A 26,424-nucleotide genomic window follows, 5' to 3' on the forward strand; every position below is an offset into this window, starting at 1 on the left:
TATCCTAGGGAGGAGGAGTTAGTGGGGCACTCCCCTCGCTTACCAAAGCTAATGTCAGGCCCCATCATTTCTTCCATACACATCTGTTAGATATACCCACTAATCTCTGTGCTGACAGTGCCCTCACCTAACCTACTTTTGTATCTTCCTGGACAACAGGAGTGGCCCCCTCGGTGCAGAAATATTTAAAACACATCTGATCACATCCTTCCTGTTCATAAAACCCTGCAGTGTACTGTAGTCCCTTAAGATGAGTGCCAAAATGCTGAGCAGGGTCTCAAGTCCTTAATGATCTGCAGCCTGTGCATCTCTGCAGCCACAGCTCCTATGACAACTCTCTCCCAGTTCTCTGAGCTCCAGTCCTCACACACTCCCCTCAGCTCCTGCAGCATGCCGGGCTCCCCCTCCTCTCACAATTCCCCTGCCCTCCAAACAGAGGGCTTGCTGTGTGAGGAACAATGTCCTCCCCTTGCCCCCAGGTCCACTTATCCTTCAGAACTTGGCTCCACTGCCATTTGGCAACAAAGCCTTCTTTCACTCTGTAGTACATGCCAGTCCTCCCAGAATGCTTTATGGCTCCCATAATGCCTTGTCTTTGTACTTAGAGTCTCATAGCACAGTTTGTGATGACATTTGATTAATTTCTGCTTCCCCTATGAAACTGTAAACTCCATCAGGGCATAGATTTTGTCTGTTATGTTTACCCACTGTATTCTTAGACCTGAGAGCAATGCCTGAATGAATGAGTGAGTTAATGAGCTACTTAAAATTTCAAAACAATACTACATGACTGTTTATTCTGCAAATCTTATGCCAAATGAACAGCAGCTTAGTTCTACTAACAGTTGAGTCTATGAGTTTTCCTAAAATAATCATCATTTTATATAGCTAAAATTTATTGAGAATTTACTATACACAAGGCAATTTGCTAAGTGTTTTACATATTTTACCTCATTTAATCCTCATAATAACCATTAAAGGGTTGTTGTGAAGGTTAAAAGAAAGAATCCATGTAAACATTTAGAATATTTTCTGGGATACTATACATATTCAATAAACTCCAGCTGCTTTTACTGTCACAATTATTTTTATTATTATAACTGTAGCCCTAATTTTACACTTAAGAAAAATGAAATTTAAAAAAAAAAAGAAAAATGAGGTAGTAAATCACAGAAAGGGTTTTTTTTATATATTTTTGTAAAACATCATTTTATGGGTTGGGAATTTAGTTCAGTGGCATAAGCGCCTGCCTTGCAAGCACATGGTCGAGAGTTCGATCCCTGGTACAGATAAAAAAAAATCATTTGATATATTTCTGTTTCTCTTTATTTGTGATTATATGCAGAAACACAAATGATTTTTGTATACTGGCATTGTGTCCAGAGACCTTGCTAAATGGAATTGCTTTGGAATTTCCTTTGAGATTTTTCTGTGCACACAGATCAAATATGAATAGTAAGTCTTCCTTCTTTTTTTGCTCTTCCAATCTTCACTAGCTAAATCTCCAGTGTGATGTTGACAGAAGTAGTGATAGGAGCCATCCTAGGCATGCTCCTGATCTCAAGAGGACCATTCTTGCACTTCACCACTAACAATATTGAGGTGGGGTTTTGTAGATTTAGAATCAAGATCTCCAGTACACTGTAACTTTGGCCTGTCTGCCTCTAACCCCCCTGCTGCCCACCCCCAACACTCCACCATGCACTCTTCTACAGTTTCTTTATCCTTCCCTCATCTGTTCTCTTGATGTCTTCCTTCTTGTTTTCCTTTCTTGATAACATCTCTTTCTCTTCTCTGCCCATGCCTTTCCTTTATTGTATAAAAGCTTTAAGGAAAGCTCATGCTTCCTGTTCTCCCCGAGGTACTAGGGATTGGACCCAAGGTCTCACATTAACTGCTCTGCTGCTGAGCCACATTCTTCCACTGATTTATTTATTGATTTATCGATTTGGAGACAGCATTTCACTAAGTTGCCAGACTGGCCTCAAACTCATGACCCGTCCTCTGTCTCAGACTTCCAAGGGATTACCAGCATATGCCACCACAACTACTTAGCATTCCTATCCTTCATTCTGTTTTAAAAGCAGATGGGCTAAATATCTTTTATGTCTCAAAAAAAAAGTTGTTATTTAACATTTTTCTTGTTAAAGAAAAAAGAAATTTTAAAAAAATTTTAAATAAAAGTAAAAAGAAATTTTTTAAAAATTTTAAATAAAAGGAAAGTTCCACTTTGCTCCAAAGTCTGAGTCCCCAGGAGGGTGGGGCCCCGAGAGGAAGAATGAAAGGAATACTGAAACCAAATCAGGAAAACTAGATATAAACTCCAGTTTAAGAGACCAGGGCCAGAAGCCAGTGGCTTTTCAGACATGCCCAGGCCTGTATCCCTTGGCATACTCTAGTTGCCCCGGCATGCACTACGCTGCCTTTCTCATATTTTATGCTTCCTTATCTCTGGAAAACAATATCCACTGCAACAACTTCTCTTTTCTAATATGTGGTATGATGGAAAGATATAGTGAATGTTTAAATTTTTAAAAATTTATTACAATTAAAGATATATTGCCCTTCAATCCCCTTAAAATATTCCCCATTGTCCTTATCCCATATCCTTTGTGCCACTTTCTGAGGCAGTTCTCTTTTGTGTCTTTAGTTGTACTATCATGGCTGCTTCAGTGTCCTGAATCAATTCAGATCATTTACTTTTCCTGGTCACTGGAAACCGGTGCTGTCAGGAGGTGGGGTGAAGCTCTGGTAGTGGGAAACAGAACCCGTGAAAACTACATGGGAAAAGGATCTCTGAGAAAGTCCCATGAAGCAGAGTCCCAACCTAAGCTATGCCAACACGACGGCATTATAGCTATTAGTGTGTAAGTTATTTTTGATACTTCATCTGGATCTCTGGAATGAGAGCCTTAAAATGGTAGAACAAAAAACACTTATTTCATGTGCAGAAACAAAGAGTCGAAAGCCTTCACGCTCCTCCACTGCCAGGGCTGCAAGATGAGTGCAGAAAAGGACAGGGCCAGTTTTCAGGACAAGGAAAGGGGTTGAATCTCCAGGGCCAGAAAGGAAGGAAAGGGCTTTTCAAGAGCATTTTAGGATTAGAGAAAAGCTTGGGACTGTGTCTAACATCCAGGAGGATAACTGGTGCCCCCATACCCTCTCCCACACCGGGACTGTTTGAGGAGAAGTGGGCAGGTGAAAGTGCACTTCTGGCCACAAAATCTCGCAAGTCCTCAGGCACACTTTCAGGCTTTTAACTTTTATTTCATTGTCTCATTAAAAAAAAAAAAAAACTTTCAGATTTCGTGTAGGAAAACATGTATTTTCAAGTTAGCAAGGAAAATATGTCAAGTTGACAGTGACACTACATTCTAATTTCTAGAAAGAAAAAATCGAAATGCCAGAAACATTCACTCCAATAATGAGTTCAGGTCATCTTTAGGGAATGAGCCTAACCCTAAGGAACTCGCTCTTGCCTCCCTTATGTACCCAAACTGCCTGCTCCTGTCCCTGTCCCTATCCCTATCCCTGTTTCTGTCTTCTTGTCTCTTACCTTGATCTCTGTCACCTTACCTTAGTCTGCCACCTGGCTGATTTGTCTGAACTACCACACTCAGACACACTTCATCTGTCTTTGCCATCTGACTTAGCATCTTGCCTGAGCCAAGGCCTCCCTGAATCACCTGACTTCTAATCTCTTCCTCTGTTCACCTACCTTAACCCATCTTCTGCTTGACCTGCTCCTGCTGCCCTCCCTCCTCCCAGTCTCATCACCTTGACCTGTTTCCAGAGTTCAGGGTGCTGTCATTAGTGTTCTAATGTTTTCCAAATGTTGTTAAATTTCAGAAAAAGGGGGAAGAAAAGCATTGTCCTTTCATTGCAATAGGAAGGGAAATTGAGGCACAGAAAGACTACCTTGATTTCCCAAGTTCATACTACGCCCAAAACTAGGTAATAATCCCAGACTGGCCTTGAAAATCTGTTGACTGCTCATAACTCTGTGCTATTCACTAAAAAGTTAGTGCTATAGTAAAAAGGGATTTCAAAGTCAATAAACAAACACTCCATGCACAAGCCCTGAGTTTAATAGAAGTTCCAGGTAGTTACAGCACAGCAATATTGCTGGGAATAAAGTAGTGCAGTGAGGGTAGTGTTCCACATGAGTTAATTTTCCAGACAGCTGAAACATACTTTTTCAATAACAAAAGTGATTGGCTTTCAAACAGTATATCGAATGGAAATATACTAAAACACTTTACACACTGCCCTGCCTTAATTAAGGGAGTAAATGAAACCTAATGAGTTCAGGAACTTTGGTGAGCTACTAAGTAATTCAGTAATGCTTTCAGGAACTTCTAAGAATGGAGCATTCAGTTTGTCCTTTCACTGAGTGAGCTCATACGGTGGCACTTTTCCAGGTGATGCTTCCCTTTCTCCTTGCTGTCTTTTCCCTTGTCGTTAGCTGCCATTACAGCAGTCCTGACTCCCTGTTTCTAATCTGCTCACTGCTTTAATGCAGAAAACTATAAAAGAAAATCATATAACTCAGCTTGCTAGATCAAGAATGCTGACTAGACACCTGAATGTGGGTCTAGCATCTCATACACAATATAATACATGGGTTTTGTGACATCTGCTCCAAAGTTTTTGCTGCTCCAAAGCTTTGCCTGCTCATTTCTGGTTTCAGAGTTTTATTTCCAGTGATTAAAATCACCAAGCTGGTCTCTGTGTAAATGTGCAGTAGGACAAAGGACTAATGACTTAGAAATTGTGTCTTGGAAATACATTGAATATCTTCACTCTGGCTGAAGAAACAGATAAGGAAACAATAATAGGGGTGAACAGATTTATGAAATAAATTCTTGAAATATTTGGGCACTTCAAATGCTTCAAGATTATGCAGATTAGAGTTGGGGATGCAGCTCAGTGGCACAAAAACCTGTCTGGCAAGCCCAAGGTCCTGAGTTCGATTCCCAGTAACCAAAATGAAAAGGATTACACGGACTAGTTTAACAATGGCAGATATTGAACAGCAGAATACAATGGGTAAGGAAGGGACTAACTTCGTTGACTTTTAATAGCAGAGTTGGTGTTTTTATTGACAGCGAATGCTATTCCTATTAGTAAAAAGTTCTAGTACTAACCTAGTCTATTCCTATAGATGTAACTATGCTGATATATACCAAACGACCAAATTATTCAAGTAGAAGAATGTTTATGGATAGTGTAGAGAAAAGAACTAAAAAGTACCCAGTGCCCTGATCATCTGAGAAACACAAAAAAACAAAGAATCCCAGGGTATGAGGTAGAAGGAAAAAGAAAGGAATAGGAAACCAGTCTAGTTTGAAGTGAAAACCAGACAAGTGAAACTCTCAAAATCCAAGCCTTGGAGGCTCATGAGAATTTGGCCAGAGGTATTTTACCCAGGCCAGTGAAGGAAACGTGTGGCCTGTGAACAAAGGTCTGTTTTCTCATGGACCAGGATAAGTAGGCAAAGATCATAGGTCTGCTCCATGAACAAAATCCAGAATAAGGAGATAGGTCTTTTAGCAAGTGCCAAATGTAGGAAGCCAGACCTGGGAAGTATTTGACTTAACTCCTGAGTAAATCAGAGTGAGTAGATGTCGATACCACTCTGGAGGTGCTGATCAGGACATAGTATGTACCCTGGGAAAGCTTTACAAGGTCCTGAGAACATTCAGGTTATTATCAAAACCAGGCCACAAGGGAGAGATCATTGCTGAAGAAGAATATCTGTGGTCTGTCTGAGTCCATAGCAGTGTATTTGGAGACTATCAAGGCAAAATTTCTAGTATTTCCTCACACACACCAGGGTTTTTACACTATTAGTTTAAGCAAGCCATTTTCCATCTCCAAGGCTTAATTCCCTCTTCCACAGGATGATCTAAATTCCACTGAGCCATTATAAGAGTTAAATGAAGAGTTCAGGCATTGAAGTGCTTTAATAATGCTGGAAAAGGCACTTGAGTCATTATACTCTAGTATTCTGCATCACTCTTAAAAATCTGGGTCACGGAAATGCCTGTTGCTTCCATATCATTTACAGGAAGTACATCTCAGACTCTTCTCAAGCCACGAGCAGCATCCTTTTGGTCTCAAAGTCCTCTGTAGAAGACCTAGAGTCACATTATGAGCAGCAGAAGAGAAGTCACTCTTGCAGGTGAACTGGGACTCAGGACTCTCTGTGATGCTTTGACTCCATAGAGTGCACTTCAAGGAAAAGATCATCCAGTCCAACAGCTGACCAGTCAGAAGTATGAAAAGAAGCCATCAAAACATCTGCCAGTTTCGCTTAGGAGGCATGAGGTTCTGTTGTAGAACTGTAATCACGGTATTTTTTCAAAGTAGTTGAGCCAAGGCTGAGAAACTTGTACTGGACAAATGTCAAAATGCTTTTTTAAATAGCCTGAAGGTGAAAGGAAGGCTGATTCTGAGAGTACAAACTTTAGTTCTGGAGAAAATCCTTTCAAGAATTTTCACAGCTCATTTTACCATGAACTCAGCACCAAGTCCAAGTCCTTTGCACAGATGTTGGGCTCCAACAAAAGGCTTCCTTGTGGTAATCTAGAGTTGACTTGGGACACACAGAAAGATGCCTGGTGCCATGCACGAGTTCCTCTGGTCTGGGACCTTCAGATAGATTTTGACTTCCCTGACACTCACAAGTCAGTACAGGGGGAGGAATGTTTGGAGGCCAAAGCACCTTTACCTTTATCAGAAAAAAGATAACCAAGACCGAAGGAGGCTGGGTTCTCAGACCACTCCCTAGCTAGGCCTCAGTTTACTTGAAACAATACAGGTAGGAAAATCCAGCAGGTGAGAGGCCAAACAGAATCCTATTTCTCTCACTGCAGTACACAATGAAAGGAAATTTAGCCTACTAATGAGCAGTGGTTAGCCAGGAATCTGTGCTCTCATCCTAACATGGCCCATGTTCATCTGGCTATCTCTTTTGGTGGGTCATTTAACCTCTCTGTGTCTCAGTTTCCACATCTTTCAAAGGGAAATAACAAAGTGGCTTCCTCATAGTATTGCTAGGATAAACAAAGAGATACAATGGAATAATTCATGTGAAATCCTAAGGAAAAGTAGAAAAATACTATACAAATCATTATTTGATGATAAAATACTTAACATGTTTGGTGTTCTCAGGTTTTACATCCTCCACCCTATCTGATCCCAGCTTCAAAGCAACAAATTCCTTCAAAAAGAAAGTCTTTTTTTTTTCCTATGGAAGTAACTTTGTATATAATCAGTACTTCTATGTCAACCCAGAGGTTCCTCTGGGCCACCGTGACCCTGAGAGTCCTTTTTCTGTCAAAGCCATTAACACCATAAATACCTGAAAAATATCAGGCCATCTGCCCCTCCAAACCTCTACATGAACCCCAGTTCATAAGGGTCAGAAACAACTCAGAGTAAGACGACAGAGTTCCTAGGAATCTCACTAAGTTCACTGCTATTGTGCTCAGAGAGTCTTGTGGTTCAGTCACAGAGGCTGCATAGGCTGCACACTTGGATGCGGATCACCTCCCTTCTACCACACCACGCATAGGAACAGAACTGAGCCTCAGCAAATAAGCAACAGCACTTTTGGCATGATTTTCACTATCACTTGAGCACATCCCACACTTTCAGATGAACTACTAACATCTGTAACAGCTGCCTTCCAGTCATCTTCCATGAGAGAACATGAAAAACTGAAACAACTTCTTCCTCCCTTCAATATGTTCTTTTCCCTGTGTTACTATCCACAAGGCCATGACACACCTGGATATTGAGTCAAAGAAGTTCCTCTGCCTTATCTTCTACTATCAGACACTGAGTCCAAAACACTTTGATCTCATAACTTTTGAAACCCTTGCTTCCTCTTTATTCCCATGGCTACTGAATTCATTCAATCTCCTTTTTTCCCTTCTGTATTCTGGTCTCCCTTACCACCACTGAAACAACCCTTTATATTTCACTCAAGCCATATCTACCTTGCTAGAAATCCTTCCGTTGTCCCCAACCACATCCTCAAGATTGAATCTCAACTCTAAGCCTAATTGACAAGGTGTTGCAACCACTTTGGTGTCAATCACTCTCATTCCCCAGAGAATGACAGTTTTATCTCCTATAAAGCTCCCTAAGTGCTCCAGAATTTCTCTTATTTTTGGACTTTTTAGGTTTCCTTTCCCTTAGACTAATTTATTTTACTTTCCCTCTTCACTGGCCCAATTTCTCCTCCAGATCTCAGGTTAAAATCATGTCCTCTAGGAAATGGCCCTTCTCCTAGAGTTATGTGCTCCCCTGGGGCACACCCCAATGCCCACCACAGCACTTTATCATAATCTGTTTTTGTTGCCTATTTCTTTTACCAGACTCTAAATATAGGAATACCTCATCAACAAATGTGTGCCTAGAATCTAGCAGAGTATTTGACACATACAAAGACATTAGTGTGGTGGTGCACATAATACATAAATAGATAATCTAACTACAAAAAGTTAAACTTCTAAGAGCCACAAAAGACCTCTTTGTGGGTGTCTTTAGTTGTACTGTCATGGCTGCCTTGATGTCTTGTGAATCAGTTCAAAACAATTATCTTTCATGGTCATTTGGACATTGGGGAAGAGCCAGAAGTTGCATGATGTCAATTATGGTGAATAAAATATATACACAATAATCTTTTTATGAGCTTGCCTTTCATTGGATGGATGTTGGCAAGGGCATTTATCACATTTTGATCACATCTCATAAAGACACTCATGAAAGAGAATGTCTATAACTGCTTCAGAAAGTGACAAGAACAATGAGATAGTATGTTCTAGAGAAGGAAAGTGTTTTAAGGAGGATTAATGGTATGTTTTTTACCATAATAAGTTCTTTTTTAATTCATACATTCACCATATTTTTCAATTTTCCCTTGTATAGGATCTCTAGGTTCTCTCTAGAGCAAGCTATTTTCAACAGGGAAGGACCAAACAGGCAAAAAGCCATTAATATCAGAGGCCTATCCAGACTTTCAAGAGTCACCAAAAATATAAAGTTAATATTTCTTTTTTTTTTTTAACATTTCATTTCTGCTACCCTTTTCTAAATTCTCAAGTGTCACTGAGACTGACTGATCTAAAACATGTATGTCAGTTGTGTGCTGGGAAGCTCGATGAGGAGTCGTACACTGAGCAAGTAGCAGAACTGAGGTTGCAAGGTCAGAGGATGCTGCCGGCCTGGGGGAACAAGCTGGGAGGGTTCAGAGCTAGGCGGAGCACCAGAAGGACTGATGGCACAAGGCCTGAGAAGGCAACACGGAACCAGAATAGGGCCAATGGGCACCAGGACAGGTGAGTGGAGAACACGGCACAATACTGAGGTTCCAATCTGATGCAAGACAAGGATGAGGCAGGAGGGGAAATGTGGGAGTTGTCCGGCTCCGGGTTCCTGCCAAGCTAAACAAAAACTTTCAGCAAGCTGGAAAGCAAGTGGACAAGAAGGCCTCCCACTGCTCATGTTCAAGAGATCTCAGTGTCCCCAAGTGCTCAGTTATCTCTACAAGACATCTCTTGGCCACTCATCCAACAAATTTACTGATTCAAATTCTAAGGCCAATCAATCTTGGGTTGCATGCACCACATAAAATATTTTCCCCATTTTCACTGTCAAAAGAAAAACACATCAGCCCTCTCTTCTACTAGTTATAGGTCCCTGAATTTCAGCTTTCAATAGTGGCCTCATACAACTGTTGGAAAGGAGGGTTGAGTGAGATAATGCTCACAAAGCACTGCACATTTCCCAAGGTAGAATATGCCACAAATTAGTTCTTTCCCCTTTCCTTTTCACTCCAAATGAGGCCCAGTGGTCCAGTCTCTGAAGTGTGTGTGTGGGCGTGAAAACGGAGGTGGGGAAGGACCTATGCTGCTGAGTCATTAGGACAGAAGGCATGAGTCAGGGCTGTCAGGCACCCCAGGGTGGAACAGCGACACTCCTACCCCCGCCCCCTCGTCCTCATCCGGGAGCCTGGGGTGTCTGCTGGCAGTGGGGCCCACGTCAGGGAGAGCAGGCTCCCTTAGTACCTTTCTCACCACATTCGGAGAGGAGTGCTGGATGGCGCTGTCCACTGCAGGGACACTGTGAGGAGTTTCTTCCCCGGATGTCTGGGGCAAGGTAGCAGCAGTGTTCTTGTCAGGAGGGACAGCTGGCTTTGGGCCCTCTGATGCTGGAGGCTCATCTGTAACCTAACAAAGAAAGTAAGAACTTGGGTGGTTTTATCTCAGAGAATAGCAGTAGAAGCAGCAGCAGGCCTAGCTAGTGTCTATCCTGCCCTAATCACTGTAACTACTACCTCTGTGTAAACTGCTTTCAATGTTTTCAAAAATGAAAAAGACTGGTATCTAAACCTTTTGCAAAACTACCTCATAATGGCAGAACCCAAATCAAGAATTCAAAACTAACTTTGTCATAAGCAGTTTAGCAAGCATCATGCAGGTTTTTTGTTTGTTTGTTGTAGTTTTTGTTGTTTATTTGTTATTTGTTTGTTGGTTGGTTTGTTTTTGCAGGGTTGAGGTTTGAACCCAGGGCTTCAAACATGCTAAACAACTACTCTACCACTGAGCTTTACCCACAGCCCCATAATCCAGTCTTGATTTAGATTTAGCTTGTGGTCCTCTATGAACCCTAAGCCATCTCTGCCATCGCAAGGATTATTCCATATGCTTTCCAAAGAACTGAGCCTCAGAGGATAACACGTGAAGTAGCATATAAAGTTGTCAGTCCTTAAGCATAAATGTGAAGCCTTACATTTTTTTTAACGAGAAAAGTCTATAGGACTTCTTTGAAGACATGTGATTATAGATGTTCAGGAGACAAGTATAGAAAAAGTGAGAAGAGGTAGGGAAAATGAAGATGGAGTAGGAGAGAAAAGACAACCAGGAGCTAAAAATGAAGATGTGGAATACAAAAAATATCACAAGAGGTACAAACTATACTTCTTAAATTGGCTTTTAGCCAAGAAAATAGAGGAGAGGTATTCAACATCCCCCTAAAATGAGACTGAGTATATTCTCCTGTAGTGTTATAGAATATGCTTGAGATCCAGGTCTCAGCTCTACTCGACATTGTACAACCTCTAGGAAAACTGCTTGCCCTCTCTAACCCCCATTGCTGCATCTAGAAAATACTGGTAATAAACCCTAATTGAACAGTATTAGATAAATGATATATATAACACATGCCAAGCCCAGTAGATAGGAAATAAAGTTTAACTCTGTCTGTGCAGTGTTGTAAAAGTGCCTCCTTAAGCTTTCCCTTTGCCTGGCATAAATTCCCAGGAAGAGAGTTTGCGGGGGTTACAAAGAATGTATCTGCCCTTCAATAGCAGGAGTCTAGTACAGCTTAGAAAGTGCCATCTATGGACAAGGTCTCCAGTGTCATCCAGTGGCTACCCAGGTCACTCTGGGGAGCTGTGCTGGGACTAGGCACCACGTTCCCTGCAGTTTTCCTGCTATGGAGGCTAAGTCCAGAGTAGTTCTAAAATCTGAGAACTGAGCTTAAAGTCACCCCTAAAATGGTGAAGCTGCTTCCTGTGCCTCACTGTACCTGGGAAAGGTGCATTCCCCAAGTGGTCCTCACCTGCAGGGCATCCTCCTGGCTCTGCGACTGGACAGGTGCTGGCTGCCTCACAATGTAGTTGATCTGCCCCACAATGGTTTGCTGAAGATGCTGAGGAGATTTGGTCTGACTCAGCTGCAGGCTGGGCTGCTGGGCCTGAAGGAGAAGCTCCAAGTCCTTCTGCATCTCCTCCAGCTCAAACTTATGGTGCATTATGTCCACATTCTGAGAACAGGCAGGCCCAGGGGCGTTCTCATGCTGACTGGAAGCCAGGTGCTGGGGTGGAGGTAGAGTTGGAGGTGGCTGCTGGGGGGGTAAAGGAGGTGGAGGTGGCGGAGGGGGCAGCTGCTGCTGTGGCTGCTGCTGAAAGTGATTGAGCTTCAGTTTCTGATGGTGGCCGAACTGAACTTGGATGGAAGGCGTCTGTAACGTGGGCTGCTGGGTTCCTTGCTGAATGTCCTGTGGAGGGACGATGCACACGGGCTGGGAAGTCAGCTGCTGCCCAGGTCGCTGCTGGGATGTGCTCTCCGGCTCCACTGAGGGCTGGGTTTCCAACCAAGGCTGCAGCAGCTTTGGAGGGTGAGGACTGCAGGTCACCTCTTTCTCCTTGGGCAGCAGGGTGGAACATTGTAGGGACCCCAGATGCTGAGGCACCATCTCAGAGGGCTGCCTAAAGCTATGGGACGGGTGTACACTGGATGGGGGGACCTGGCTTTTGAGTGAAGGTGACACTGGGGAGCAATGGGAGCAACACACAGATGAGGAGCACAGTGCTGGAGGCTGGAACTTGTGAGAGGGGTGGCTAAGGGCCTCTTGCGGAGCCACTGGGGACTGATGACTTTGATAAAAGGTTGGTGGCCCCTGTAAACCTCCATAAGTAGGAGTATCTATCCGGGACAGTTGTCCACCTTCTGTGGTTATGCATCCTGGAAATTTAGAACAGAGAATTTTTCCAAAGATAAGCAACAGTTGCTGCTTTATCCACCCCCCCTTGCAACTTCTTGCTCCTAGGACCAAAGCTCCCAGGACATCATGCAACGAACTTGCACTAGGCACAGAGATTAGGAAATTCAACCCCAGATCTCCAAGACCATGTCTAGAATGCTGCAGTAGCATCACCTGTATAAACCTGCTTCAGAGGTGGAGGATATTTGAGGCATTAGTTTAACTTTTACCAGATGATCACCCTGTTTCTATCCTGCTAGAGAAACCGTGGGTTCCTTCCACAAGCACCTACTCCTCTGTCAGCACAACAACCCAAGAGGAATTCTGACTAAAAGAACCAACATTGAGAGGGGAAGCAATTATGCTGGAACCTAGCAACAGGTAAAATGAGTCACTCCTGGGACAAACAAGAAACACACAAGTCACAGGAACTGTATGTTGAGAAAAAAAGGTGGAAGACATCAAGGAAGCCCCTGTAACAGATACTAGCAAAGCCCTCTGAGTTCTCTGGATCCCTTGTGCAGGAGGAAATGATATCTACTCTCTCTCAGTATAATGGCTCCCTTACCTCATTGTTCTGAAGAGGCTTCCTCGGGGGAAGACTGAACTCCTTAAGGGGAAAGGGTGTGGTATGATTTACCTTTGGGCCTTAACCAGATCAAGGGCTGGCCAAAGGCCTGCTGACTTAAATCAAAGGGAAGAAGGAAGCTGAAAATAAATCTGCATCATTTATCACATTGCCATGTTCAACACTTTCATTGGGACTAACGGCCTGAAATGAAGGCAGCAGTTGGCCTGATGTTTAACAAATCCATTAGGCTGTCAATGCAGGCGCAACTTCAGGTTGCTCTACCTGAAGACTAAAAACCAGTAATCGAGGAGACTGAAGCAGGAAGATCCCAACCTAGGCAATTTAGGGACTCAGTGAGGCTTTGACTCAAAATTTTAAAAGTTTTCAGGGCCAGGGATGTAGCTCTGGAACAAGCACCTGCCTGACAAGTGCAAGGTCATGAGTTTGATTCCCAGAACTCCCCTGGAGATGCAGCTCAATGCAAAGGCCCTAGGTTAACAGACTTTTAAATAGAAGTGTCAGCCTTTCTGCCAGAACCACCATCCCTCTTCCACTAATCTGCCAAAATGACAAATACAAAGGGAAAGAGGAGGAGAACCTGATATATGTTCTCTGGGCTTTTAGAAAACATGAAGCTGTTCCTTTGGCCACATACATGCAAATCTACAAAAAAAGGTGATATTGTACACATCAAAGGAATGGGTACTGTGCAAAAAGGAATGCCACACTAATGTCACCATGGCAAAACAGGAAGAGTCTGCAGTGTTACCCAGCACATTGTTGGCATTGTTGTAAACAAGCAAGTTAAGGACAAGATGCTTGCCATGAGGATTGATGTGCATATTGAGCATATCAAACACTCAAAGAGTCACAGTAGCTTCCTTTAACATGTCAAAAATAATGATCAGGAAAATCAGGAGTCTAAAGAGAAGGGACCCTCAGTTCAGCTGAATGGTCAGCCTACACCACCCAAAGAAGCACACACACTTTGTGAGAACCAAAAACAGGAGCCTGTGTAGCTGGAACCTGTTCCTTATGAATTCATGGCACAATCTGGGGATGGAGCTCTGCCACTCAGCACCTAATTAGTAGCTAAGTGTTCCAGGCCTCACTTAAAAATAAAAAATCATCCTGTGTTGTAAGGATGGTTTTCTTAATTGAACAGCTATGTGGTGCCTTAACCTCAGAGAAACAAATATTTGGAGCAGTTCTCATTATACTCATTTAATTCTGTCAGGTCTTTATTCTTCAATATTTTTCTTGCTGAAAGATGTGAGGTGTTGTGCAGGTGCATACCCAAATGGCCAGATATTTATAAAATGTTTATATGGGCTTGAAGACACCTTGAATCACCGTGGGGAAAAGATGTATCAAAATAAATGGAAGTTAGTGTATAGCATTTCAGTTAAATAAATTGTTTAAAGCACCCTGAAAAAATAATAAAATAACTGGAGGAGCCACAAAAGTAGAGAGAAAAAAAGAGTAAATGCCAGCAAATTATTAACTGTATAGCAGGGAAGAAAAAAATGCATGAGTCCATGAATGATCTGCTAATATTTCAGTACCAAAGGATTTGTAATACACGCAAAATCTACTACCGAGACGCCTTGCTTGCATCTGCACACATATATCCTGTGTGATCACAAAGACATATTTTCACTCCCATTCAGCATTCTAGAGAACAGGGCTACTGTCTTGCCCCCTTTCCAGCTATGAAACCAAGGTAACTGGAACATTTAGGCAGAATAGAAAGCTCAAATTTCACCCGATCTTGTTACAAAGTCCTATGCTACCATTGTATTTAGTCTCCTCATCCTCTCCACTCTCACACAAAAAGGCATTTGCTGAATGACTCCATGACCACTGGTGGTCTCAGGAAGTGCTTTAACTTGGGTGTGTGCTGACCCACCCAGTAATCTAAGCAGATTTCCCATATTTATTCTTAGCATTTAGGTCAAAGCCCACCTAGTGGATCCTAGCTCACCAAGGGAAGCCAGCTGCTTGGTCCAGAAGTTAGGCTCCCAGGTGAATCTGATATTCCAAGGGGATCCAGGATCTGTGTTACAACTTGTCTCCAGCAATCGCTGCATCTGAAACACAATCTGACAACAGCACCAAAGTCATTCATTTGGCCGTCATGTCCCTAAATGACAACTTCCTCTCCTGGGCTCTATGAATAGGCGAAAGGGCTTTAGAATCTCAACTCTTTAGCCTCTGGTCATCCCCCCTGCTCCTTTCCTCTCATCTTAGCACCTTTCCTTCCTCCTAGCTGTCTGCTTTCTTCTAATCAGGGCCTCCAGAATCTGTACATCCCTTCTGGGCCTCAAGTGGTTTGTAATTCTGCTCAGGATATCAGCTGCTTAGAGGCTTTATTCTATAATCACCTTCATTAAAAACCTTACATGTGGAAAATATTATTTTAGTTCCCCATTACTGCTTTCCAGCCAGCATCTAAAACACCCTTCCATTTTAGTCAGATGCCATCTTCCTTTGCTGTTGCTCTCATCTATTCCATCACTAACTCTCAGCCTGTTTGTTTGTTTGTTTTAGACCATGGTCTTAGTCACTAAATGGCCCAGGCTGGGCTCAGACCATGATCCTCCTGCCTCAGCTCCACAGAGTTCTGGGATTACAGTGGCTACCTCTATGCCTGGCCAACATCTTGGCCTCTTATTTCTTTGATTTTTAAAAAAATGTCAGTCATCTTCACCTCTGTTTTCAGCTCAGGAACACAGAAGGGATCATTAATCTCAGCAGCACCCTGGAAAGGCCCCCTCAGCCTTTTTTCTCATCACTTCCTTTCATGTTACCGTTCCCTTCCACTGTCCTCAGTTATATTTAAATTCTTCACTTCATTTAAATACTACTCACCCAATGTATAGCTCTTATTACCACCTTCTATTTCACAAAGGAAAAAAAGAGACCATAGAAAGCAAATGCCCCAAACTTGCATCCCTCCTATTTCCACACTGAGCTACATTATACCACTCCTTTCTTGTCCTCCCCTCTAAGAGGAGAGGAGTGTCCTTGTGTTTGAGATCACCCAGTTTATTCTAGCCTTCTCAATATGCTCACCCCCCCACTCATCTCTCCACCCTCTCATTACCTCTCCTTCCATGTAAATGTATACAAATTATTGCCAAACTTAAGTTTTCCCCAAACTGTGTCATTTACAAACTACTGATTTCCCTCCTTTTCACTTGTATCTCTACTTCCTCACTTCCTCAGACGAGAGAACATCTTCAGTTTCCTCATTCTGGCTTCTAACTATTCTACGTTGCTGGAATTCCCTCCTAAAGACCAACAGGGACTCCCTCAATTCCAGCCTCAAGGTTTCTCACCATTACCCATCCTATTTCACCTATGTAGTATGGACATCAATGACCACTTCACATTTGAAACTCTCAGTTTCAGTGAACCACACTCCTATTTCTCCTCTAACTTCTGATCGTGGCTTCTCATTCTTTTCCACCCATCCTCTTCCTCTGTTTATGTAGAAAATGATCATTTTCCCTGTGTTCCAGATGTGCCATCCTCTTCTATGCACATTCCTATAACTATACATCAGTATCCAGTGACTCCCCACATCTTGAATTCCAACCTTGACTTTTCTTCTGATTTCCCAACTCACCTGTCAAAACAGCTTTTGGATGGCTCCTTTCAAATGTTTTATAAGCAACCATAAATTTAATATATCCACATATAAACCTCATCAACTTCTCTCAAAATTCTTCCTCCTCCTTCCTCCTCCTGGGTATGACCATCCTCCCAAGCCCAAGTCAAAATTGTCTTCAATCCCTCCTGTCCTCTTTGCTCCAGTTAGATCCCAATAACTTCATATGAGATGTCTGCACACCGCTCAGAAACAGGATACGTGAATCCATTACCTAAGACAAAGAACTACAGACTTGGGTGGCTGAGTTGCCTGGAGGGAAGGATCATTTCAGTACCTGGGTCCATTGACCTATGAGATAAAAGATAATTTTTGCCTCCTAACTCAAAGCCGCTGAGTCTGAAGGATAGATGGAGCTACTATCTTACAACTCTTTGCGTCAAAATAAAGGAACTTCCTCACTACCCCTAGGATATATAAGTTTCAAAGGACAAACTGAGAGGTTGGAGGCTTTTCTTACCAGTTCTTTGCTGAAAAGAAAAGGGACGCTGGTTTTGCTGCAGACAGCCCAATTGATGAAATTCTGCACATGCTCAAACTGACGGTTGAGAACCATGATGCTTTGTAATTGCTGTTCCAGCTTCCGCTTTCTCTCATTAGTAATGCCCTGGGCACAGAGAAAAAAGACAGAGTCCCTGACCTTGTTCTTGGACTTGCTTGGGAAGTGTAGTGGCCTATATATATCAGCATAGACACTGATGGAATCAGACAAGGCTGCATTTCCAAGAGGCAAACAGCAAAATGGAGTGCTGCCATGACCTGCTGATGGACAGAAGATGGGTGGGAGAAACTACGAATTTTAAAGTGCAAATATGGAATGGGTGGTGAATGAGAAAATATATGAATGTCAACAATTCTTGGGCATAGCCTACTGAAAAAGGAAGTTGTTTTGTGACTCTTTCTTCTAAGACCATACCCATGTACAGTCAAAGATAGCAGCTACTTAAGAGTCATTCCACTGATGAAGTCCAAACTGGATTCTCAGCTCTAAAAGAGTTGCACTCCCATGATTAGGCAGGATATTTTAAGTTACAAACAGCAGAAGAGAGCTACAGAAACCACATATCAGACTGTAACCCAGACTGCCTAGGCTCTGAGACTTCTTTGCTTGGCTTCTGACCCAGAAGGAACACAGAACTCCTCCATCTGACCCATTTGTCCATGTATACCTCCAACTCCTCTATGAGTCCATTGGCCTGTTTGTTCAGCTCATTCATCAGAACCATTTTTGCCATTTTGATCTGGTTTTCTACCTTCCGGTGCTGATGCTTCACTTCAAAAATCCTGTAAATACAATGGAACAAAACACAGTGAGCCCTTCCCTCAGGACCATGAGAGCTGAGAGACAGCAAACATAAAAGCTAATAGCTTAGAGGCCTGCACTTTCTCTCCCCCAGTACCTTCTGTGCACATTTTTCTCAAGCATCTATTTTTCTCAAGCATATCTTTTGGCCTACACTCAGTCTGATCATCCTGAACCAGCTTGGTTTCAGTCACTAAGTGATGATCCCAGGCCAGGACATATGCCTTCTAGGAAATATGCCCACATCCTCTCCAGAAGGTCCTGGCCTGGTACCCAGGATACCAAAGGACAGAGCATTCCCAGCACTAGCAAGGGACTAGCTTGTGCTACCTGTCCTCAATTTGCTTTGCAGATGTCTGTAGACTGGATTTCTTGTGTGCCACCTGTGTAGTCACACTTTCTAAAAGCATCCTCTGGTTTTGTAGAACTTCTTCAACATGTCTGCACCTAGAGGAGGAAACAAAGAAAAAGGCTCAGGAGAGCTGACTCCTGTCCTGATCATGCCAGCCATACAGAAATCCCCAACAGTGCACTGTCTCAGCTGGGTCCATAGAGACCACCATTACAGTCACAGGTACTACAGGCCCTTGGCCTACCAGGCCTTTTCTAGAGAAACCCCACAGCAAGAGCAAAGAGAAACTTTCATCCCAGAGGCTAAAGGGTGGCGTGGGCAGAGAGAGGATTTTGATGCCTTGGAAACCCAGAGCTCCCCCCCAAACCCACTTCAGGCAACCCAGCAGACCCACCTGTGTTCTTTGTGTTCTACAATTAGGCAGCTATGACATGTGAGCACATCACAGGTCTCACAGAATAGTTTAAGCACTTCTTGCGTATGTCGAGGACAGTACAAGGCGAAGTCCCCAGCACCACCATTCACTCCTGCCAGAGAGGACGGAGAAAGTGGGCTCATTCTGTTTTGCATAGGCCTGTCATTTATGTTCCGTGGAGCAGCCCACAGCCCTCAAAGCACAAGGCAGAGAAACAGAGTTTGGGTGAGATACTACAAATAGCAGATACCCTTCTCTGGGACGATGAGGTTTCAGGGCACTGGGAGGAATTTGAGCGTGGATTGACTGGATTTGCTCAGCTGTCCAGAAACAGTACATCTATACAAGTCTGAGCATGCCCCACCATCTGCCACAGGCCAAGAGAGCTACTGGCTCCTGCTGCACATGGATCTTCTGCAGAATAATACATGCTTCCAAGTTAACCTAACCCTCCTCATTCATCAGGATTGTTATGAGGGGACTGGAGCCAACTACTCAGCCTTGCCAGACTCCAGGCTAGATCACATAGATCATGAACTCTGGTTCCTCCAGGTCTGACAAATGGAAAGCCCCTCCTACCATTTTAGGACCTTAGGAAAAGACCTTCCAGAAGATTATAATTTTAAATGGATGGTGCTGGATGGACATGAGGATGAGCTCTGATGCAGACTAAGTTAATCAAGTCCCTAAACAATAGCAAGGCAGACTGCTCTAAACAGAGGTGGGAGGGAGAAGAAACTTAGCTTCCGTGAGAATTCAAGATTATGCTCCCTGCACCACTTCACCCACACCAACCCACCCCCAGCCTAAGAGTCAGAGACTAGAGTGAGTCACCCCTATGACTGTTAAGGAGACTTCCTCCCTTTGGGAAAGACTCCAAACCACCCCTACCTTCGCCAGTTGAGAAAAAAGGATTGAGAGCTATTCTCCAGGGAACCTCTCCAGCCCCCCCACCCACCTCCGGTCCAGGGAATTTAGAATTCAGCATTGTGGTATTAGTTAGGGCATAGGAGCAGCTGGGGAGGGGGACGCAGTACCTGAAGATCCCTTCTGGGAGCGGGGAAAGAGTGAGCCCCCAGGAGCAGGGCTATGCCGGTGCTCCTCAGTGCAGGAGCTGCATAGCCATCGGTTGCAGTAGGTGCAGAGGATATGTGCTGCCCTCTTCTCCTTGCACTCAGAGCAGGTCTAGAAGCAGAAAGTCTGTAGTTACTGGCATGACCTCTTTTGGACCATGCTTAAGGGACGTTGGCCCTACAGGGCTATGTCTCCCACTACTGTGGAGCATTTGTCCACTGAAAAATGGCCTGCAGCATTTGTAGGAAAAAGCACACTCTGGTATTGAAAGAGCAGTGGGCACCGCAGGAGGTGTTCACAGAAGTCCCATGCAGAGGCTGAGACTTGTTCTTAAATTATGCACAGCCTGGTCAGGGTGGTACCCATTAAATGGGTAATGCTGTGACCAAAAATGACAGGGAAACTGCTAAGGCGGCAAAAGGAGGTTTACAGGAACTTACTCTAGGAGAGTCAGGGAAGCTTTCATCAGGAGGTAACATTTGATTTGGATATTGAATGATAAGGAGATTCACGACGCAGGCAAGGGGAAATAGTTATGGAGGGAAAGCACAGCCAAAGCAGAATATTTCACAGGCTTACAGAGCGGGGAAAAGCCCAACGTGTAGGAACATACAGAGAGATGACCATATATAGTCAAGGAAAAGAAAGCACAGACCAACTTTAAGAGCTGTTTCTATACCTGGGGTCTGCTTGGTCTGAGAATGCCTAATCTGCTTCTAGTCTAAGTGTTCATTTGGTCAACAAACATCCTGCAAGAGCTGATGTAAAGCATCATGCCAAGCACACTGGGAGAACTTTACCTAACTATGTCTGAATCATACAGGCCACTAAACTGATAGGGATTCTGAAAGTTTTCCTAAATAAACTATTAATTCCTTAGAAGGACAATACATTTATCCTCCTGCTACCCAGAAGGGCCTGGCACGTAATAAATGTTCAATAAAAATCAGATATAAGAACCAACCAAGTAAGTAAAATAAGTGAACAAATAAAGTGTAGTGAGTAAGCATATCTTAATGGAGAGAGGGTACACTGTTCAGTAAACGAAGTAAAATTTAGAAACTCGGGAAAAATATGGTAGTTCTTATATATAGCCAATATTAATGAGCCCTTTAAATCTAGGATGGTGTATGAATTTTGTCTCAAGGGAGAAAAAAGAAAATAAAAGCATAGTAAGAGGTATAAGGGAGAGAAAAGTATCTGTTTAAATTAAACAATACTTAAGACACATCCAACTTCCACTCAAAGAACTGACACTAGCTAGGTTGGGGAGGCACTCTTGGAGGCTGAGGCAGGAGGATTACAAGTTGGAGTCCAGCCTGGCAGTCCTTGTCTCAAAAATAAACAAAGTGCAAGGGCTGTGTGTTCAACTCCCAGTATAGTCAAAACAAAAACAAAATACAAAACAACAAAAAAGTAGACATGCAAAGAAAAGCCTATATTATTTTCAGTTAATAGAAAACTCCCAAATCAAACATTTTTTCTTCCTAGGTGGAAAGATGGGTTGATGATTATGAAAACTGAGGGGGAATAATAGGTCAGACAGAGTGATAAGTGGATAGAATCACAGCCAAAGACCTCACAAATTTCTGACAAGGACTTACCTTAGCCATTTTGGGTTGCTCAGGAGAAAAGCACTGCAGAAAAAAATATTCAGTTACATCCCTGGTAAGATATACTCGCTTACACCCAGGACAGGAGATGATCTCTGTCGAGAAAGAAAGACAACAGAGTCAGGGTTACACAGCAGATCACACAAGGCCTCGATAGAGGCTTTCTAATACACAACACTAAGATATGCGATGCCACCTGTGCTTGATGCCACAGCCTGCAGTCACCACACAGGTACTCTGAACATGACTGTCCCATCATAGGCTTGTCACTGCCCAGTTCTACCTTCCTCCCCTCCCCCACAAGCCACGCTTCTCCATACCCAACTCTGTTCTACCACTGATGATCAAATACTTTTCTACTGCTTCCATTTCTCACTCTACATCCCTGAGAGCTCAGCTGCCATCACTGGCAAGTTCCAGAGAGTCAGTTTAGCTCAGAGCACAGCTCTGGTCATTAAGGCCACCATGTAACAAGATTACTTTGGAGATCTCAAAGGTAGAGCTGCTAGGGGGCTCTAAGCCAGAGAAAGACAAGGCCTCCCTGGCCTGCTCGCGTCGGAGGTATTTTTCTCTTGGTATAGCCAATACCAGTGTGCTCAGAGGCGCAGAGGTCTTTGCTGGGCTACGCCCACCTTGTCCATGCAGGGTACACCATATGTACATGAGTGTACATCAGCTGTGACTCAATACCTTTCCCTAGAGAAGTAAAACAGTCTTTTAACACATTCCATGGCACAGTGAGCTTCTGGACTATATAGAAGTGTGACACCGTCACCCTGGAGACGACAGTGACTCACACAGCATCAGCCCAATGAGAACAAAGAGATGAACCCAGGAGTAGGACAATACCTACCGGCATGAAGATGGCTTGGGAAGGGGCTGACGATGGCAGTGACTGCATCAGAACCACCACAGTCTTAAGTGCTTCAGCTCATTGACATAGACAGAAATGACACAACGCCAGGTGCCATAGACAGGCACTCAAAATTAAATCCAAATACATGGTTTACCAGCCTATGACCTTGGGCAAGTCACTTAATCTCACTTAACTCGCCTGTAGTTTATTTTTATCATATGGAAAACAAAAAGGTAAGTATGTGTTCCTGTAAGAATTAAATTAGATAATACTTGAGAAAACACAGTCCTCCATAAATATTAACTTTAAATTCAAAAGATTCTCCATATCTCATTAATGGTAAGGCAATTACCTTAATTACCAACTCTCTGTGATAATAAACAGTAGATGGAAAAGCTGACTACAAATTCTTCCCTCGCTTGCGTTCATTCCTCCACAATCCTACCCTAAAACTGTACCCTTTGTTTCTAGGCTAGCCTCATGTCTTGCTTTGGTCAACAGAATGCAACAAAAGTGGCAATAAACAAGATCCAGGCCTAGCCTAAGTGGTTTTACATGACTCTGTTTTTGCTCTTAGAACTAACTCTAAGACCACCTTTTGAAAACCTATCCTGGGGAGTTTAGAATCCTGGAAGCTGACAGACCACGCAGTGAGAGGCTTCAGTTGTCTCAGACATCCTCCCTGAAGCATCCTACACCAGCTGGCCCCAAGTGACAAACACAGAGTATAGCCAGATTAGCCAAGCCCAGCCTAGCGCAGGAGAACATCCAGAGTCAGGTGTGATGGCACAACCCTATCATCCCAGACCTGAGAGGCTAAGGCAAGAGGATTTCAATTTCAAACCCAGTCTGAGCAATTTAGCAAGACTTTGTCTCAGAAAAGGGAGGTTGGGATGAGGATGAAACTCAGTACAAAGGCCCTGGATTCAATTCCCAAAGAACCACAGAAAGAATCCTGGCATAGATTGCCAATCCACAGAATCATAAACTAAGTTTAGTTGTTTTAATAAAGACACTTATTAGCAGCTCATTGTTACGAAATCAAAATACACTAGTCATATAAAATAATAGTTCAATTCTTCTTTCCTCCTCCCCTAAAGCAAAATTCCCCCAGTCTTTGCAGAGCTATTTACTTTGAAGACAAAACAGCCTCTGGATTCTTCTGCCAGTCAAGAACAGTGGCCAGAAGTAGATAACGATGCTGTCTGCAAGTGACATCATCCAGAGCCATCAAGTGACTGTCCCTCTCTTCTGCTAGGCTAACCCTGGGGAGACCCTCCTCACCTACTGCCAGGGTGGAAATGCTGCTCTGATAGTGATTTCCAAAGGACTTCTAACTCCCTAGTACCAGATGCCCAAACAGTAATCATTGAAATATATCCTCATTAACGGAGAAAGAACTGAATTGTCAAAACAAAGCCTCCTTGCACATCCTCTAACTCTCCTGGCCTTAAAGGCAAAACCCACAGTTTGTCATCCAAGGCCATCTTGCCTCATCTCTAGCTTCATCTGTCTATGCCAGCCAAAAACCTGTTACCTCCTGACAGAACAACCGTTTGCATGACTGTAAAGATGCTGTTCTCTCCTTCTGAGCTACTGTCTTGCGCCCCTCTTTTTCAGATAAACTCCTATTCAGCCTTTCAAACCTATTCAAAGGTTCTACCTTTGAGAAGCAGGGTTGATTTCCCCCAGGATGAGTTAATTAGTCCCTCTCAGGTTGCCCACAAAACCTTGCACATCCTTCTAATATAACAAGTGTCACACTACATTTTCACTCTCTGTTCACATTTCTACATACAAAAATAACACACAATTGGCATTAATGAATGTTGTCTGATTTTTTTAGCAGATTGGACAATTATATTTCTTTTGTATTGGATATTCCATGTGTATTCCTTGCATTCAGAGCCACAGTAAGTAGTAAGAAGCCATCTGGAAGTTTTCTGGATGAGAGAAAAAGCCAGCCTGGAATAATTGTTTAAAAAATGAAAAAGAAAGAAAGCAGAGATCTGGTGCTTGAGAAAGACTGTGAGAAGTGAGTTCCAGGCCCACGTTTGACACCATCTATGTAACCCTGTGTGAGTCACCCCATGTCTCTGAACCTCACTTTCTACATCTTAAAAATAAGGGGAAGAGGACTAGCAAGGAAATTTGGATTATCCAACCCATTTCCTCTCCCTACAACAGGGAACTACTTCCCTGACATGAAGGGACAGCCCTGGCTATTATCCTTGTCAGAAGGTCAGGGGACAGAAGGACTGGTGGTTGAGGAGGTAGGTGTAAGAGATCATCCCTCTGGGCTACCACAGCAGAGTAGAGATGGAGAACACTGTACCAAATATGTACTTACTGTATTTACTGTTAATTTAGTTATGAATAAATATTTAAATCACATCATACATAAAGTCATATTTATATATAGTACTTATTTCTATTTGCATTATTCAATCTACGGTCTAAGAGTTTTTATTTCACACACAGGAACATCAGTCCTAAGAAACAGGGAGCCAGAAGTTGAGGGCCACCTGATTCTCCCCACAGGAAGCAGAGCTTTTGCTCCCAGAATGAGGAAGTCACAGGCATCAAAGGTTCTCCGGGGGACTTAAAAGCCTGGGAGAACAGTTCTAAAAGCAAAGGTCATTCAGCTCATCTGTCATGACAGTGAAAACTTCAGGTCCCCAGGAGGTGCGAGACAAATTTACATCTGCTTACCACCACTTTCTGTACCATGTTTTACTCACGCTATCTCACTTTATGTGTGTTATCCCATTTCATCATCAAGCTATCTCAAAACAGGCATTAGTCCCATTCAATAGTGGGAGAGACTAAGGCTCCAAGAAGTTGTCTCTTGTCAAAGATCATGTACGCAAGAGCAGAAGTATAATTAGAACCCACACCTCTAAAAGCCATGCCTTTCCACTGTGTTATACTTCTGACTTGGTTGTAAATAAACAAGATAATTTTATTTTAACTAACTCGATAATTTGATTATAAATAAAATGTTCCATAATAATCATCTGACTATAATGACCTGGACCCAGCTCTGGGCCCTGGCAATCCAGCTGGAGCTGGGAGCCAGCCATGCTGTATGTACTTACAGCTCTAAGAAATACAATCTTTGAGGAAAGGCAAGTGAAATGTAGTTTTTATGTCTAGAAAAAATAAATCTAGAGGTCATTGCATTCTGTAAAGCAGTGGTTCTCAAACTTTGCTACAAATATGAATCATGAGATATTTAAATATCCTGATGTTGGGCTGGAGATGTAGCTCAGTAGAAAAGTGGAGAGTGATTACCGAGTATGCACAAGGTCCCAAGTTCCATTCTCAGCACCATGAAAATAAAATTCCTGGTGGCTGGTCTATACCCTGCACAAATTGAGTTTCAGGAGGTAGAATGCAGACACCAGTATTTTTTTTAATTCCCCAGGTGACCACAATGTACAGTACAACCAAGTTTGAGAACCAGCAGCTCCAACTTCTGATATTCCCATCCTCTTCATCGTGAAGATGAGACAGGCAGAAAGCTCAGAAAAACTCTGAAGGTAGTTATGATGGGTTTCCCCTCTTGCAGAGAAAAGGACAGGTTCCCAGCAGACAGAAAGCTGTTCGGAAACCAAGGCACAGTGGGGATTGATGCTGAGTTGTAAGACATGTTTACCTCCCCTGACTCATAGCTCAATTAAAGGACCCAGGCCCAGAGTGTAGCCTGAGGTTTGTTGTTATAAAAATGCTGCTCAGCCCTAGTGTGTGCTAGGCCCAGGACCTGATCAGACAGCAAGAAAAGGGAGGCCTAGATCAGGTAGTCCACCTTTCAGAGATAAATGGCAGAATCAACCTGGGCCTTGGAGGGCACAGAAAACTAAAGAGGGAAAGAAATCTTAAAGAGGACACAGAAAGCTGGCATGGGGTCATCTCAGGCTACCAGGTGCGCACAGCCACACCAGGTGCAGAAACCTGAGCCCAATGCTTAGCAGCTCTATGAGGGTGAAGGAGGGGGGGCTTTCATTCC

General features: G+C 43.2%; 1 protein-coding gene across 4 annotated transcripts in view; it reads right to left on the reverse strand.

The window, feature by feature from the left end:
* Positions 1–26,424, reverse strand: part of Trim66 (tripartite motif containing 66) — a 56,254-nt gene that overhangs the window by 13,129 nt on the left and 16,701 nt on the right. For 3 of the 4 annotated variants that reach the window (XM_063256700.1, XM_063256702.1, XM_023561690.2), the window contains 9 exons: positions 21,551–21,654; positions 19,910–20,057; positions 18,852–18,984; positions 18,436–18,552; positions 17,972–18,086; positions 17,263–17,409; positions 15,114–15,231; positions 11,635–12,539; positions 10,080–10,241 (listed from right to left, as the gene is read on the reverse strand). In XM_063256700.1, coding sequence (XP_063112770.1) covers positions 10,080–10,241; positions 11,635–12,539; positions 15,114–15,231; positions 17,263–17,409; positions 17,972–18,086; positions 18,436–18,552; positions 18,852–18,984; positions 19,910–20,057; positions 21,551–21,654 — 1,949 coding nt within the window. The remainder of the gene's footprint in view (positions 1–10,079; positions 10,242–11,634; positions 12,540–15,113; positions 15,232–17,262; positions 17,410–17,971; positions 18,087–18,435; positions 18,553–18,851; positions 18,985–19,909; positions 20,058–21,550; positions 21,655–26,424) is intronic. The other variant, XM_063256701.1, reaches the window with a different exon arrangement.

The sequence above is a fragment of the Cavia porcellus genome, unplaced genomic scaffold (assembly GCF_034190915.1).
Source record: "Cavia porcellus strain 051 isolate PalLab524CR breed Dunkin Hartley unplaced genomic scaffold, mCavPor4.1 scaffold_9, whole genome shotgun sequence".
Lineage (NCBI taxonomy): Eukaryota > Metazoa > Chordata > Mammalia > Rodentia > Caviidae > Cavia > Cavia porcellus.